The sequence below is a fragment of the Oryzias melastigma genome, unplaced genomic scaffold, assembly GCF_002922805.2.
Source record: "Oryzias melastigma strain HK-1 unplaced genomic scaffold, ASM292280v2 sc00375, whole genome shotgun sequence".
Taxonomy (NCBI): domain Eukaryota; kingdom Metazoa; phylum Chordata; class Actinopteri; order Beloniformes; family Adrianichthyidae; genus Oryzias; species Oryzias melastigma.
Window position 1 is genome coordinate 5,107 of NW_023416972.1, and position 16,830 is coordinate 21,936.

At 54.5% G+C, this 16,830-nt stretch overlaps 1 protein-coding gene across 1 annotated transcript; it reads left to right on the forward strand.

The window, feature by feature from the left end:
* The first annotated feature begins 345 nt into the window (after positions 1-345).
* On the forward strand, positions 346-3,253 carry LOC112141768 (piggyBac transposable element-derived protein 4-like). The gene is made up of 2 exons (XM_024264936.2): positions 346-1,492; positions 1,586-3,253. The coding sequence occupies exons 1-2, from the start codon at positions 346-348 to the stop codon at positions 2,581-2,583; spliced, it is 2,145 nt and encodes a 714-aa protein (XP_024120704.1). The 3' UTR covers positions 2,584-3,253.
* Positions 3,254-16,830: the final 13,577 nt, after the last annotated feature.

Here is a 16,830-nt window from a genome sequence, read left to right on the forward strand (position 1 = left end):
AAATACGTGTGCGACCACTGGACATTAAAAAGTCCCCAGTTTGGTCCCAATTATGGGTTCAGAGTGCACGACGGAGTTGCATACTTCCTAGAAGACAGCGACCCATAGTTGGCATCTCAAGAGTTGAAATGTGGGGGGGGATGAGTTGTATCTTGCACTCCGTGGAAGAAATGCATCCGATGTATTAGAAGCATACAAACAAAAAAATAATAAAAGACACATACAAACACCACCACAGTGTCAGAGCTTTATTTCAGAGAGGACAACCATACTTACGCAGGTCCAACTCGAAACAACCTGACTCTGGCTATGATTACCTTGTGACTAAACTTTTCTGGGAAGGCAATGTCCTTTTCAAATCCCAAAGACCTCTCAAAACCAAGATTGGAGATACGTCTGCACCGACTCAGAGGAGAAACGTTGGCTGACGTAGTTTCCAATTACAATAGAACCCTGAGATTTTCAGAGTCTGACCCGAGTAGAGATGAAGACAGATCAGAAACTCACTCAAAAAAACAAGACGAGGGCCCCAGACCATATCCCCGCAAGGCTTACAAATGCAAAACTGAAGTCTACGAACAAGAAGGGTCACAAACTGACTCAGAAGAGGAAGACAGAGGCCCCGGGCCATCCAGCGACCCAGCCTACGAGTGTGAAACTGAAGTCGACGAACAAGAAGGGTCACAACATGACTCACAAGAGGAAGACAGAGGCCCCGGACCATCTCACGACCAAGCCTATGAGTGCGAGACTGACGTGGAAAGTCAAGACGAAAATGAGCGAGACGACGATGAAGATGACGACAATGAGAGCATTGCCGGCCACGAGAGTGCAACAGACGTGGATGAGCAAGACGAAGACTTAGGGGACGACAGTCACAATGAGGAAGACATCGAAGAAGATCAACCAGAGGAGCTTGAACTTTCGGAGAGAGCGAGCGTGTACCCTGACACTTTTTCCTCCAAGAACGGCGAAATAGTATGGTCCATAGCTGAGCGCAATGAGTTGAGATGCCTGAGATCCTCTCCTCACCAGCCTGTGGGTCCTACTCTGGAGGCGAGAGAGGGGGCTCGAGACATACTCTCCTCATTTCTTTTGTTTTTCACTTCAAATGTGGAGAGGCTGATTTTGCTAGCAAGCAACCACCAAAGCGCAGGGAGTGCCTCAAAACCCATGGACGAAATTGACCTGAGGGCCTACGTGGGACTGCTGATCTTGGCCGGAGTGTACAGGTCTCGAGGCGAAGCTCTAGCAAGCCTGTGGGAACCCGAATGCGGACGAGCGATCTTCAGGGCTACTATGTCCCTAAAAACTTTCTACCGCCGCTCTGTGATGCTCAGGTTCGACGATCGTGAAACTAGAGCCTCCAGGAGCGCCACGGACAAACTGGCCGCATTCAGGGAGGTGTGGGAAGAGTGGTGTGATCGGCTTCCGAAGCTTTACAACATTGGATCCGAGGTCACAGTGGACGAACGGGTTGTCCCTTTTAAAGGTTTGGTTACAGCCTTTGTCTAATACTTCTCACAGTTCCTCTTCAGTCACATTGACAATTTGCTTTCTTTTCTTTTTCAACTGTTGTTTTCAGGACGTTGTTCTTTCAAGCAGTACATCCCCAACAAGCCGGCCAAGTACGGCCTCAAACTGTGGGTTGCGTGTGACGCCCGGACGAGCTACGCTTGGAGAGTTCAACCGTACATGGGCAAACCAACTTCGGGCGGTCGAGAGAAGAACCTCGGGTCGCGCGTTGTGTTAGATCTCGTCCAGGGACTGGAGCACCGCCACGTAACATGCGACAATTTCTTCACCTCGTACCCTCTCGCCACTGAGCTGCTGAAACACAACAACACCCTGCTAGGCACGATCAGAAGCAACAAACCCGAACTGCCTCCTGAGCTGACGTCTGTCCGCGGGCGGGAGGTGTTCTCTTCCAGGTTTGCCTTCACAGATGTGGCCACATTGGTATCCTACGTGCCCAGAAAGAACAGAAATGTTCTACTCCTGAGCACTAGGCACTCGACGGTCGAAATATGCCATGAGCGGAAGAACAAAAAACCAAGGATTATCTTGGATTACAATGGAACCAAAGGCGGCGTGGACAACCTTGACAAACTCTTGGCAACGTACAGCTGCAGGAGAATGACCAAGCGTTGGCCCATGGCTATGTTCCACAACGTAATTGACGTGTCGGCGTACAACGCGTACGTGATATGGAGGGAAACGCACCCTGACTGGATGCCGGGAAAACGCAACCGAAGGAGACTGTTCCTGGAGCAGCTGGGCAAAGATCTCATCAGACCACTCATACTGCGCAGGAAGGGAGTTCCGCGCACTAAGGATGCCTACGATCTCATGGTCAGCATGCGAGGAGACAGCCGTATCGCCGCAGACGGGAAAAGAAAACGATGTCAGATATGCCCGCGCTCCAAGGATGCAAAGACGCGCACCTCTTGCAAGGGGTGCGGAAAGTACATCTGCGGTGGCTGCACGGTCCCCCTTTGCCCAGTTTGCTCTGAGCGCGGAGATGGGGACTCTGACAGTGATCCCGCTGTCACGGCATGTGGTGTCAAACGTAGTAACTTGTGAAACCTCAACTCCCACAGTCTGGTGCCGAGCTACTGAAAATCTCGTCTGTATTTTTTTTTTTCTTGTGTAACTGCATGTTGTTCCTTGAAATAAAGCTGAGAATCACCTTCAAACAAATGCATTTGAGTCTGTTTTGTTAGTCCTGTGTGCCTTTTTGTAACTCCATAAATGAAGTAGTCCACACAAACGCTGGGTCTTTTTTGATCAAATAGGTCTGTTTCGTAAAAAAGACTTGTACAGACAAGAGCCGTTTGATGGTGGGGCATCGATTGATTTTATTTTATCAAATACATGTTTTACAAATTTCCTCATCTCCGTTGCTGAGGCAAATAACTGGGAAGAATGCACCACTGACAACAACTAAATCATTGAGTCATCGTCTCCCCTCTCAATTGTGTAGCGCCATAATGCTGAATCGCAAGCGGTCTACAGCCTTGCGGAGAGGAAAGAGAGGTCGTGACGATAGAGAGCACGGTAGAGAAGGAGAACTGGGGAATGAGAACTCCTGCGAATATGAGTGTTCTCACATGGACATGATCGCTTCGCTGAGACGTGAGATCGTAGAACTGAAGGGCGCTCTGGACAGAAGCGAAAGGAAGCATGAAGGGAGCACACTCTACAAACGGACCGACGTGCAGCCAGCCGTTCAAGAGTTAGGCGAGAACCCTAAGCGAGCCGAGGAAGCACTCATCCGTACGGCCTACGAGCTGGAGGTGTGCAAGAGGGATCTTGAAGAGGCGAGGCAAGCTCTCAGCAACGCGCTGGAAGACCGCAAAGCCCTCTGTGTCAAGCTGAGGGAAAACACAGCCGTGGACGGCAGGACGTGTCCTAGGCGAGGAGAGAACGAACCCGGTCAGTCCCACCCTCACCTGGACTGGGTCGGCAGACATTTTTTGGCAGTCTCGCTGCCCGAAGATCGCACGTTCAAACCGGGAGAAGCCGTGACTCCGGTCGGGGTGTTGCAGAAGCTGTTTGAGATGAGGATGGGCGAAAGGCGATCGGCTGGGTTCAGCATACTGTTGGAAAATGTCAACATTGCACTCTCCCAGAAGGAGCCTGAGTGGTATGCAAAACACTTTGGCTTCACCAGACCTCGCATTCACGCCAACGGCTACAGGTCCACGGACAAGGTTGACACTGAGTACTTTGCTTGGCTCCTTTTCGAGTACGGGGCTCAGGCACCCTTTGTTGAGCTGCTGGCCGGGCTCTTGAACGTGCTCAACAGTACGGGAAAGGGTGGCGTCACCACCGTGGCTGTGAAACTAAGCCAGATCCTATACACCTCCAGCGTGACGCTGTTTAGGGAAACGGTCGCAAGGGCGTCTGAGCTCTTCTGCGGAGTCCGCAGTAGAGCCGTCCGGGTTCGCGAGTCGCTAGGCGTCGTGACGGTCCCAGTCAATGCGGGGCTTCCTGAGAAACACAGCGACTCTCAAAGGGGTTCGAATGGCACGAGGAACGGCGTACTCAGGTCCGTCTTGGAAGGTATCGAAGCCCCTCATTTCACGAGCTGCGCTCCGAAACGCGGAGCAGAGGACGGATCACTTGACGCTCTGGACCCCCTGAATGTCGACCGTTCTCTGGCTGCCTTCATCAAACGCAGAGGTGCGGGAGAACGAAGCGGTAACAGCGCAGTTTCAAAGACTGAGAGGTTTGATCGAGAGGCGCAGCTTCAGTTTACCGTTCCACGCCATCCAGACCAGAGCTCACTTCTCGCGAAACGGGTCCAGATCAACCCGTTATTTTGACAGTCGCAAGGACATACAGACCGCATTTGAGGTGCAGTCCTGCAATCGAGAGATGGACGAGACAGAGGTGGGAGACCCCCTGGCTAAGGAATCAAGTGAGCCCGTCGACTGCAAGCGCGCCCGAGAGGAAACGTGTGTAACAGACGGGAACCCCGTAGCTCGAGCCACTCTGTCCCTCTCCCGGTACTGCCAGGAAGAATGGGCGCGACGCATGGTCAAGCTGCACATGTTTCGAGGCGATCGCTTGAAGGTGTCTCTGCTGAGTGGAGATGCGGGCTGCGGAAAATCATACGCGATCGGCATGCTGGAAAAAAAGCTGAAAGCCCTCAAGATCACCGTCGCCGTGAGCGCCATGACCAACAAGGCTGCGGGGACACTGATGGAGTCCGGTCGTCTGGCACAGGTGCACACTTTTCACAAGATGATGGGTCTTAAGAGGGAGCTGCTAGACGAGGCGCTCGAAACAGAGGTCTTTGTAGAGCGCTACAAGAGAATGTATCAGGTACCAATCGCTGCCTTTGAGGCGTTCCGCCAGTCGAAGGTCAAGCAAGCCATCGACAGACACTCCTGTGAGCGGCCGAGACCCGAAAGCTGCTCCGTCTGCAGCAGGATCTTCACTCGTTTGAGAGACTCCACTTCAACCGCCATGGCCGACGCGCCCCCGTTTTTGGGGACGAACGTCTTAGTGGTGGACGAATACGGGCTCATGACATTCAAGCTTTTGGAGAGGACGCTCAGAGTGATCGCTCTGTTCTACGGTCCGGACGCCGGTCCTCTGATCGTCCTGGCTGGCAGCGTCTCCCAGTTGCAACCAGCCGGCTCGGGCCCACGACTCTGGGAGACCGATCGCATGGAAACACTGCTGTGCTGCTCGACCCCGCTGTTCGTCAACAGGCGCCAGTTCGAGGACCCGGGCTATGCCCAGGCTCTCTCCTATCTCCAGTTCAACACGGTGACGCTGCAGTCCCAGACCATTTTCAGAAGTCAGCTGCTTGTCAGTGAGAGACAGGCGATGGACCCCGAGCACGAGCCTCACATGACCCGAATCTTCCACCAGGACCAACAGCTTGCTTCTTACACCAAGGCGTACGCAGCCAAGGCAACGCAAAAGGCTGAAGTGTTCTTAAGCGTGAGCAGATGCCGCTCTTCGACCAAAGGACCCCGCGCCTGGTACAACGTCCTTCAGCAGGCAACTCAGGCGTTACCCAAACTCTTTGCGATGCCCAAGTTTGTCCAGGGCCGTCAGCTCCCTTGCGAAAGAGATTACCTCAGGAACCCGGAGCTGTGGGTGGGTTGCAAAGTGAGGATGTTTTGGCACATGGACCAGAACGGCATACTGCTGGCACAGGATGAGCTGACGCCCCGCAAGGCCCTTTCGAAAGCAAAGTTTGCCGTCAGGGACCCGCTGTCAGCGCTCGACGTGGAAGGACTGATCTGCGGGATGAGATTCAGGAGAGAGACTCAGGCATACGAGTTCTACGTGAAAGGAGACAGGACCGGCCGGCTTTACAAAGTGGGGCCATCCAAGTGGCACTGCGGAAACTGGACAGTGACCGTGCACCCGTTGGCCTGCATGCTTGCCATGAACACCTACGACTGCCAGGGCTGCACGATAAGCGGAGAAGTGTTGTATCACCCTCCTAGAAACTTTTCCATGTCCCCTATAAAACCCTCCGTTTACGTCGCACTCAGCAGAGTCACTAGGAGAGAAAAGCTGCAGATGACAAACTGCAACTTCGCACAGTCTGTCGGTCAGGTGGGTTTCTACAACGAGAGGCTAGTGGCCTACCGGAAACGTGTGGAAATGAACTACTCGGCCTGAGCTGACACCCCCATCCTCTCAACAGAAATCTCCTTCCTTGCGCTTTTACTACCGTCGCAGCGGATGGTCACGTCGAACCGATGTGGCACAAACTCACGCTGGAAGAGCTGATCCTCCTGGCATCACCAAAATCCTCCACTCAAGGGCCAAGCCAGGCGTCCTCCAGCACAAAGGACCCACGATCGAGAGGAGAGTTGGGCTCTGTCGAGATCCTGGAGCCTCCTCAGGCGGAGTCCCGCTGCGACTTGAGATCTTACATCATGACCGAATGGTGCCCGTGGTTCTCGCGGACTTTCGGGGTGCTCTCGGAGGCTAATCTCAACATGCTTACTGTCAGGCTGCTTAGAGCCCACGTCGAAGAAGGTCCCGTGCAACTGGAACTGCTTGCCGCGGCACTGATCGTCCTGAAAGCACCCAACACCCCACACGCTCCCACCTGCCGAGAGCCCTCACGAGCGGTCGAGTTTCTCTGTCGTCAGTTAGCGGAGTAGTCGTTCCCCCTTTTTTTTTTTGCAACCGCGGATGTCGTCCACCAGGATTCACGAGCCGATTCGCGCATACACGCATGGCTTGAACGAGATGAAGCCTCGGAGCCCAGCCGTCCCCTACGGATCTTACAAGTATGACTCCTCGAAAAACTACCTCCCTCCGGGCCTTTTCCACTTTGTCAAAGACGGCAACCGCTACGTACCCACGCTACACGGCCTCAGTCTCGGATCCATCGGACGCTTCAAGGAGGTGGCTGTGTGCTGTGCAAGCAGCTCCATCTTTGACAGGCCGTTTTTGAACGCCCCCCACTTGTATGAAGTGGAGCTGATCAACACGGGTCATGAAACGCTGAAGCAGGGCGACAGATTCTCGGTTCAGCTTCCCAACAGGCAAGACGTGGCAGCGCAGCTCGGAGTCGACGGGGACCCGGGCTACGATCTCAACGTGAACGACGCCATCTGGGGCGGCCTGCTGGCCACAAGACGCGTAAACTGCGAGCATGCAGGAGATCCCGTGGAGGAAGTCGTGCAGGCGCTCAAGCAGGAGGAGGATTTTGACGTGTTTCAGCTGGCCTCCCCCTACCACCCACAGAGCGTGCTGTCCATGATGACCCTCCTGGCCAACGGAGCAGAATATCACAGGGTGGACCAAGCCACGCGGAACGCGGCCGCGGCTCTGGTGAACAGGAGATTCGACTCGAACTTGGCATCTCAGCTAGTGCAAGACCAGGAGGCGAAGCGTTTCCTCAAGACAGTGATCGGACACGCGATGACCATCGTGGAAAGTGTGCAGGGTTTTGCTGGAGGACAGGTTTTGCGAGCTCGCAAGGGACACAATGCCAGCTCTGTCAGGACTGGGGAGAGGTTCATGGCTCAACTCGACATGCACAGGTGGCTCCTGTAGCATCTGGAGTCAGGGCCCGTTTGAAGAGACGAAGATAGGCATCGGCTCACTTGCAGAAAGATGTCTTTGATTGTGCCGAACCTCAAAGTTTAACTGTATGCTCTTGTACCGATGTGAATAAAATACAACAAAGAGACCTTGTTTCGAGTGAAATGTTTATTTGTGTTTCATCACAATCTCACACAGACGATCACAGCACACTCCTCCAAACTCCTTGAAGACACCGCATGATTCTGCACTGTAGTCAAGGAAAGCCTGGTTGATACATGTCTGAACACAGGGTACTCTGGGTAGTCTCTCGGCCCTCAGTGCAGCCCAGCGCAGCTCCATTCGGCAGCACAGCCTGACTCAAGTTGAGATCTGAGAGCTAAATGGATGAATCTTTAAATTGGGAGCAGTGGAACAAGACAACCCAGAGCAGTTATTGTATTTCAGGTTACACTAATTTTACAGTGAAGATTGCGACAGAGGGATGGAGAAAACAAACAAAAAAAATTATTTCTTTTCAACAGAAAGATCAACATTCCAAATCCTAGCTGCAGCTTCAAGTTGATTAGAATCAACCTCCTCCGCTTCAGTCAGCCGTTTGTATATGATGTTCACGGGATCGCCGTCTGCGTGGAAAGCAAAGTCTCTCAGTTCGTACAGCAGAGCGTCGGTCACCGCTTGGATCCTCTGACTCTCTGCTAGAATTGAGCGCGTGAACAGGAACATTTTGACAGCCTGAAGATATCCAGGGGTCAAAAGTTTCTTGACCAGAGCCGGAAAGTTGATGTAAACGAAGTCCCTTTCCATTTCGTACAAGCAGGGATGATGAATCTGACTGGGGTGGTCGACCTGGCAACCGTAACATTCTTCCTTACGAAGATCGACCAAGCAGGTGGTGAGAAGATGGAACATGACCATCTTCACCCCTTTTACGAGAGGGGCAGAGATAAGTTCGTCCAGTTCTTGCTGCCGAAGCTTCAACGGGTCAGAAGAGGATGTCGTCGATCCTTGACTGTCACCAGTGCTTTCTGGAAACTGAGAAGAGTCCAGCTCTGGAGTCTTGTCTAGATCTGATCCCTCTTCATCGTCTGCCTCGATCGCGCTTTTCTCCGTTCTTCCTTTCACTTTACTGTGGAAGCATGGAAGAACATCTCCCGATAGGAGCGAAGATGAATCTCCGAGAGGAGACTGGCTGGGTTGCGTCTCCGGAAAAATCTCTCCTCGATTCATCATTTCACTGGCACGGTTGGTTGACGATGATAGACTCCAAATGGCCAGAAGAGATCTCTGCGAATAGTTGCGGCGCATGTCAGGTTTTCAATTTGGTCGTTCTGGTCGATCAGCCGGTTGCATCGACTGCTTGGGTCTTCTCAGTCTCTCTGTCTTTTTAAATCCAAGTATGCGGGTCGGGCCCACTAAAAGATGTGGATTGAGGGTGGGCCTACCAGCGGTGAAGGAACACGGCAAGTTTCTGTCCTCTGAACCTTGACAGGCAGGCCCGCTTGTTGGACCTTCCAAATGAAATAATAAAACTAAGCAGTGTGAATAAAAAACCTCCTGCACAACTCATCTCAAAGGGTGAATGTTTTAGTTTTTATTTGCATCTTGACACCATCATCAGCACACAGTTGTTGGGACCTCACAAAAATATTACATTTCAATACAATATTACATTCAAGCAGTCACAGAAGTTACTCAAACTCAGTCACTTGTGTTCCTTTCCTTCCTCTTGCTCTTTTTGTCATGATTGCGATGCACGGCGTGGCCATCCTGAGCTTTTGCAAGCTTCGCTCTGTAGAAGTCGTCTGTGCTCATCTCTTTGTTCGAGCGGGACTGGGAGGCCGTGGCCTCTTGCTCCCTCCTCGCGCCCGAGCCAATAACGTCGACACATGGGTGGCCGGGGCCCCGTTGCGTTCCCTCTGCTGTTGAGACTACTTGATGCGGGTTTTCACCCATGTCCAAAGATCCTTCCCGAAAGAGATCACGCCACCATTCGGGGGATCTCGCGTCGACGCCGGGGCTCGAGAATCCGAGCCTTCTTCTGACCCTGTCGCTCTCTCGAGTTCTGTTTTCTTTTGCAGAGGCGAAGATTGTAACCCACCAGGCGTGGGTCGAACTCTCCCCGTGGCCCATTCTTCGCTATACCAGCCTTGCATGTATCTGAAAAAACAACCTCTCCAACCACAGTGTGATGTTGGCGATCACCAATGCGCATAGGAAGGCCTCCACAAAAACTTCCACGCTGCTCTCTGTGTTTGCATTATGAGCTCTCCGGTACCTCATCCTCTTCTCCCTTGTTCTGTTTGTAAATACCATCCCGGTACACATGCAAGCGGCACCAACTCCGTCAACCAAGCACCAGCCGCACGCTCCTAAACACTCCCCAGTAAAGCGCTAGAGCCGGAGCGCCAAAAACGAGGGGCTCCAGATCCGAAGAGTCAGTCAGCACAATGTGAGCCGTGTTGTAGATGAGTGAGACGGTCATCAGTGTGCACCAGAAACAGTGCGGCGAGTCGTATCTGTCGAGGGGGTGGAAGGGTATCTCTTCGAACTGACCGAAGGCTCGCTTCCCGTAGCGAACCGCTTCGTCGTCCCGCGGCGAGAATGTCGACAGTCTCTTTTCCCTGTACACTGCCACGGTTTCCCCTTTGCTGGTGTTCGAGAGCGCCAGGTGTTGCATGCGCCTGTGGGTTTCAATCAGAAAGGCCAGGTTCATGCGGAGAAAGGACGCAGCCGACGTTACGGCCGCCACCGCTAATACGATCTCGTATCCGACGATCCACTGGAACCCCCTCGTCAGTGGATCATGGACAGACAGAGACCAAAAGATGAAAAGGGAAAGTCCAAACCTTGCCCCGTCGGTGCAGAAGCCCATGCTTGCACTTGACAATCAGCACAAACGGGTTAGCCCGAGCTGCCAAAGCAGCCCGACCACATTAATCCACAGGAACAAGCAGGCCGTGCATGTCCAAAGCACAGGCCAGGCTCTGCGTTCCCCTTCCCAGCAGCCGTCACGATAAGGGTCCGCGCAGTACTCCCAGGTGTACGCGTATGCAGAAAACAAAAGTCCCGAGTTGAGGCACTTGACCCAGACAGGTGTAAGTTGCAGTGGGTTCGCGATGGCTCCAGGGTCCGCTCGAGAGGCCAACGCACCGGAACTGCTCGCAGCTGTCACGAGGCCCACAATCAGAGCACTGCAAACCGTCAGCGACCAGCCTGCAGCGGTCGCATCCAACGTTGTGTAGTCCCAGAGCTTCACCGTGTGGGCAAATATTATGATCACGCTCGCCACATTCGACAGCCCCTTGAGGACGCAGACAAAGGAGCGCTTGGCGCGTCGAGATTGCTCGCGCGTACGGTTGAGCCAGCACACCGCAGGGGACAGATACAGGGGGTGAACACCGCCTGTGGCAACGGCGCCTCTGCTCAGTGCCGCCGACGCAATCAGGTCCCGATCTGGCACAAATGTCCTTGGCAGCATAGTCGCGGTGTCTAGTTTTCCTTCTGCGCTTGAATTTCCTCCACTTCTCTGTCGTAACGATAGTTAGTTGGTCTGATACCCCATTCAAATGCAAACCTCGAACCCATCAAAGCTGCCAGGATCCGCAACCTTCGCCGGTCTTTCTCCTCATAGTCTGCGTGCGGCTCTGACGGCATCGGCTGTGTTTCCAGCCAGGTACGAATCCTGCACGCATGGCATCGCCGCGACTTCAGCTCCGAGCTCGCTCATCCTGTGGTAAACTTCCCAGTTGTAGGCGCGCCACTCACAGCATCCCTTGCATCTGAACGTGTTCCCGGACTCTGTCCCCAGGTGGACGTAGTGACCACGTCCCACATTGCGAAAGTGGTCAAAGAGCTCCTCTTCGCTCGACACCCAGACCAGACCCAAAGTCACCCCGGCGTTTTCGCCCAGCGGCGTTTCGTCTGTCGCGGCCCCGGACGCCGCTGACTTGGCTATCAGGTACAGTCTGGAGGAGTTTGAGCCATTCTTGCAAGGCACGGTCGAGCCGTTCACGTCGCCTGTGTGATAAAGTGCGCCCGAGCACGAGGACACAGAACCCACGAGCTGCAGTGCTTCCTTGACAAGCGAGGGTTTGGAAATCACACAGTGCAGCACGTACCAGAGGTGCTCGCTTCTAGCGGGCACGTCCCCCAGAGTCAGTGTGATCACGTTGTTCACCAATGAGCTCCTCAGGTCCCTGGAAGCAGCAGCAACGCCACGTGCGTTAGACCATTCTCTGTTGCACTTGATCATGTCGTGGAACTGTTTCAGGGACCTGTTCCACTCTGACACAAATACATGTATCGGTATCGCCGGGATGTACAGTTCGTCCGAACTCTTCACGTAGCTCCCTATGCACCTCGCGGCCATCTGCGCGCTGCCCTTTGCGCAGTACGTGTTGTACAGGTCCACTATTGAGGCGTACTCTTCCGTACAAGCCTCGAGGGCAGTCAGCCGCACGCAAAGGTCTCCCACCTGAGGCTTTGGCTTCACTGTAGAGGGAATCATCTGCGAAGGGACGTAACTGAAATCGAGAGCTCCCAGAGCTACATTATCACAACGTCTCTTCCAACAGGACGTGGGACCAGTGGTTACCACGTCCCCGTCCTCGTCCACCTCCTCCTGAACCAAACGTTCCGATTGCTGTACTGGAGCCACCGCCACATTGGGCACATTGAGGGTGGTGCAGATGGAGTCCATTATCAAAGCTGCGTTTCAATGTCAGAAAACGTTTGTCCTTTTTCTTTTGCTGTGTGAGTGTGTGCCTTTGCGTGTGTCTGTGCACTCATCATTAGTGGAAAGTATACTACCTCGGAAATTACGCTGCGATAATTTTCTAGCCAGATGTTTTAGCAGCTTTCTACAACCTGAAGTTCATAGAAACCAACCATATGTGATTATATTCAGACATCAAGACTCTTGTGTGGTTTCCACTCTTTTATTTTTAAGAAAAGGAACACAACACAAGCATTACAAGCATACAGAAAATGAACAGAACAGGCCACCACTCTGGCTAAAATCATCTTTGCACCGATACAGACGAGATGAATTCTTGCAGTGTGCTGCGAGGGTCGGAAACCTGGAAAGCTTCTCCCGCTGACTTTGGAGCATAGCCGGCCTGTTGTTTCTTCGACGTGGTTCCGTCTGCGTCCTTGCCATCGGCTAAACTGTTAGCCTCAACACGTTCGGGAAGCTTGACATCGTCTGTGTCCATTGGAGATGATTCCTCACGTTCCTTAGGCTTTCCAGAGTCCCTTGGCACAGACCGCTGCCTTAAATCCTCCAGTTCCCTCAGCAGTGCTGGGACGTCCACGCACTGGCTTCCCTGCGGAGTTCCCTGCCGTCTCTCATGGTTTCCAGTCTCCCGCCTGTTGTAAGGAGTCTCACTGGCTATGATCTGTAAATCAGGGTTGGGCGAAGCTATGACTGGTGCCCCAACGCCCTCACCGTTAAGCCGGGCAAGGCGCTCATGCTGCATCGCGTCTCTGATGCCGTTATTGATCATGTCCCCCATGCTTGTTTTGATCATTTCGATCATGGTCTCCCTCTTTTTCCTTGAGGCCTCCTCCTTTTCAGACTCTTGTCTGTTGTACTCCAGAGCTATCTCTCTTCTCTGCTGCTCTGTCAGGCCCTCGACTCCTCGGAAGGGCTTAGTTTTACCGCTCTGAGATTGCACACGTGAACGACCGGCCGCAAAGTCGACCGCACGTTTTTCATCGTGGTCGAAACTGATGTCGTCTTCGCCTTCGTCGCGGCTATAGCGGTGACGGAGGTAAGGAGCTCGCCCCTCGCTCGTCTGCCATGCTGCCAGAGGTTCACCCCTCTGAACGCCGTATTGCAGCAGCCCGTATTGCCTCTCACCCCGATCCTCGGCAACCCGTCTCGAAGCAGAGAGGAGTCGCCTGACTTCTTCCAGTTCAAACTTCGACAAGGCTTGTTGCGGTTGATCCTCGCGACCATCCATGTCTTTTTCCGATGCACAACCACCTTGGGAGGGCCCCGTGGTGTTAGTACGGGGTTCCTCGCCCGCACACAGTCTGTTGCTCACTCCGGTGCGCTCCGTGAAGTCCTTGGCCCCTTGCATTGTGAACAGGGTGTCCGGGTCCTGGGGTGATTTCAAACTCTGCGTCAGAACTCCGCACTGGACCTTTAGCGCTTTTAGGACGTCCTTGAGCGCTCGCATCTCATCCGTTTGCTTGACCAGAAGTCGTCTCAGGGCCTCGATCCTCTCTTCCGCACTGTCGAGTCTGGTCCACTCGTCCCCGGCCGCGTCGAGGCAATTATCGGGCTCCCGGGGTTTTTCCTCACTGTCGGGGCTCAGCCCGGCTTCGAGAGCTTTGTCTTTCACTGAGCAAAAGCCCATCCTCTTCATGTTTCGGGACACAAGGTCCTTGTCTGTGAGTGCGACGCAGAAGCAGGCTGGCCGCATGGGCACCGATACCAGACTGCACTCCTCTGTGACGGGCCCGACTGAGTTATCTCCAACCGTGCCCAGGCTGAAGGCCGTGCTCATCGTCTCGCCATCCCCCAACGACGATAGCAACTCTGCAGTGTACTCCGTGTCGTTGCAGGCCACGCAGCAGAACAGAAACGTCTTGTCCGCGGACTTGCTGTGTACGTGCCAGTAGCATTTCACTCGACCGATGTCTTTATCGGCCGCGTGAAGGAACTTGACGTGACCGGGCTGCGGGTGACATGCTCCCGAGTACGAAAACGCATTCTCCACCGCAAACTCGGCCCTCGACTCCGGGTAGATCTCATCAGGGTCAGCTCCGAACACGCTGCACACTCCCACGATGAACGCACCCGTCCCGCATGAGAGGATGTCTTTCAGAGCCTCTTCGTAATCCTCCTTTTCGGTCCCGTAGCACTCCCTGCAGAAAATAGGCACAAAGACAGACGAGTCCGAAAGTAGCTCCTCGCCTTCACACTCGCTACTGTCGGCGTAGTCTACCAGCTTCATGGCGTTCTTGCTAAGCACAGCCCTCTTTGCGTCCGCCTGGGACAGCTTGACGTACAAGCTCTGGCCTTTGACGCAAAACAGAGGTCCCGTCCGAAGCCCTCGGGATGAGGCGGCCTTCCCGCACCGGTCCCCGCTTTGCGTCTCCTCTCTCCCCATCTGGAAAGCACTCGTCTCTCACATCGACGGGACGGGACGCCTCCGTATATAGTGACTTGCCTGTTCAACGGCCACGCGTTGCCCGCCTACCGCGAGCGGGCACTCGCGTTAAAGATCAGATTGTCTCCCCAGACAAACTCATCATCAAACTCCAACAGTCTCTCCAGCACCGGCCCAGAAATGTGAACCACGTTCTCGACCGTGCAGTATGGCGGGGTGCCCGCGAACGGACAGGTGCTCTTTTCGTCGCCGACACGTGAAAGCGCGAGCTCTGTCAGCAAATCCGTAAGATGTCCTGCTTCGACCGGGGAAAGGCCAAACGTCCCGCGCAGGTAAGACCTCGTCCTGGCCTGGTCGAGCTCAGCCTCAAAATGCAGCGCGTCGCCCTGGGAGGCTCTGCACCATTTACACCGAGCGCGGTCTATCACGGCTATTGCACGCTCCGAGCTCGTGCGGAACACACATCGTCTGTGCGCCGGGATATTCCAGAACCACGGGTTCGCGGAAGAGAAAAGTGCTCCACGCACCGTCGCCCTGTCGCTCTCCATCACCCCCCAGACGCCTCCCGATGGAGCCCTCAAATCTACTTGTTTCGAAAACGACGGGTTCCCGGCTCGGGGCTTGCCCGTCTTCGAACGCAGAGGCCTCTGACCGTCCATATCGAGCGATTCGCCGCAGAGCGGAGAGCGAGAGCGAGGGGAGAAAGAAGAACAGAAGAGCCATAGGGAGACGGACGGCCCCAGCGGTTAGTAATCGAGCCCGTGGGGCTGCTGGGAGACGTGACGGGGCTCCGGTCGGCACCCGCTCATCGAGCGCCCAGAGCGAAGCAGCCGGGGTTTCGGAGGGCTACGTGTCAAGCATGGCCTCAGAGGCCATCTTTCAGATGTTTCCGGAGGCCGGGTCGACGGACGGGATGGAAAGCGACTCTCGCGGCGCCAGCGATCAGTTTCTCCAAAAACAATACCCCATGCTTCACATGAACATCAGCGGCACTGAGCACCCCTCGATACAGAGTCTCCGTTACAAGACGGAGCTCTCCAAGTGCCTCCTGTGTGAGAAGTTGGACAAAAACACCCTAGACTCCATCGGAGTGCTGGAGCCCCAGGAGGTCTCGCCCTACTTGAAATCGTGCCGTCACGCGTTCACAAAGAAGCAGATCAACCTGCACTTGGCCCACTGCGCGAGGGACGAGAACGTCATCGGGGTGCTACGCAACATGACATTGGACCTGATCTCAGGCTCATACTCGCTGGCAAGCCAGGCGTCCGTCCGCGTCATGAACCGCGTGCACACACACATGGGCAGAGTTTTTCTTGTGCCAGATCAGGCCGTGGCCAAGGTTCATAACGACGCCGTGAAACAGTTCATAGGCTTGGCCGCTACTTGCCAATCGCTGGTGAAGCGCAAGCAAAACGATTCGGGCAAGGGTCCTGGGGATTCGCTCTCGTCCCACCCTCTGCTGTGAAGAGCCAAGGCTCAGGGTTCGAGTCCACTGGGGGCCCTCGGGGCCGTCAAATATTAGCACGGGTCTTTTGCCAAAAAGGGAGGCAAGAGTCAACCTGCATCGCACAAACCGCTGCTTTGAAAAGATCGGGACATGTTCATGCCCGTGGTCTGGCTGAGTGCCTGGCTGGGCACTTGGCCTCTCTGCCATTGCCAGGCGCCCGCGGATTCTGAACCGTACGGACACGCTCCGTACGCGTGGATCTCTGTGAAGGCTTGCAACACTCACACCGGCTGGTGCAAAGGCACCAGCCAGGGAGGTTTCGCTCTTCGCCAGACCGATTCTCTCGAGGGCAAGCGAGACGACTGTACACACTACTGCCCGGGACAGATTAGCGCTCTGTGGAGAGACACACGAGGACGCTCTCCCGACCTCACCAGGTATCAGATGGAAGGCGTGATGCTGGGAGCCTACGTGAAAAAGCTTGACAGGTCTTCCTGCATCCCGATCCCTGGAGGTTTCAGTTGTACCGAGCAGGTCTTTGCCACAGTGCCGCTGAACAGGGTATCGGTGATGCTGCACGCCACCCCTCGGAACAAAGCGTATTACTTTGGCACAAACTCTTCGGGGGACTGCGATCCGGGACCTCAGTGCTCAGCCTACAAGCTCATGAAAAGGACGTTGCATGCGCCGGAGGCCAGCAGGCTGTGGCCAGACACGGACGACGTCTTGGCC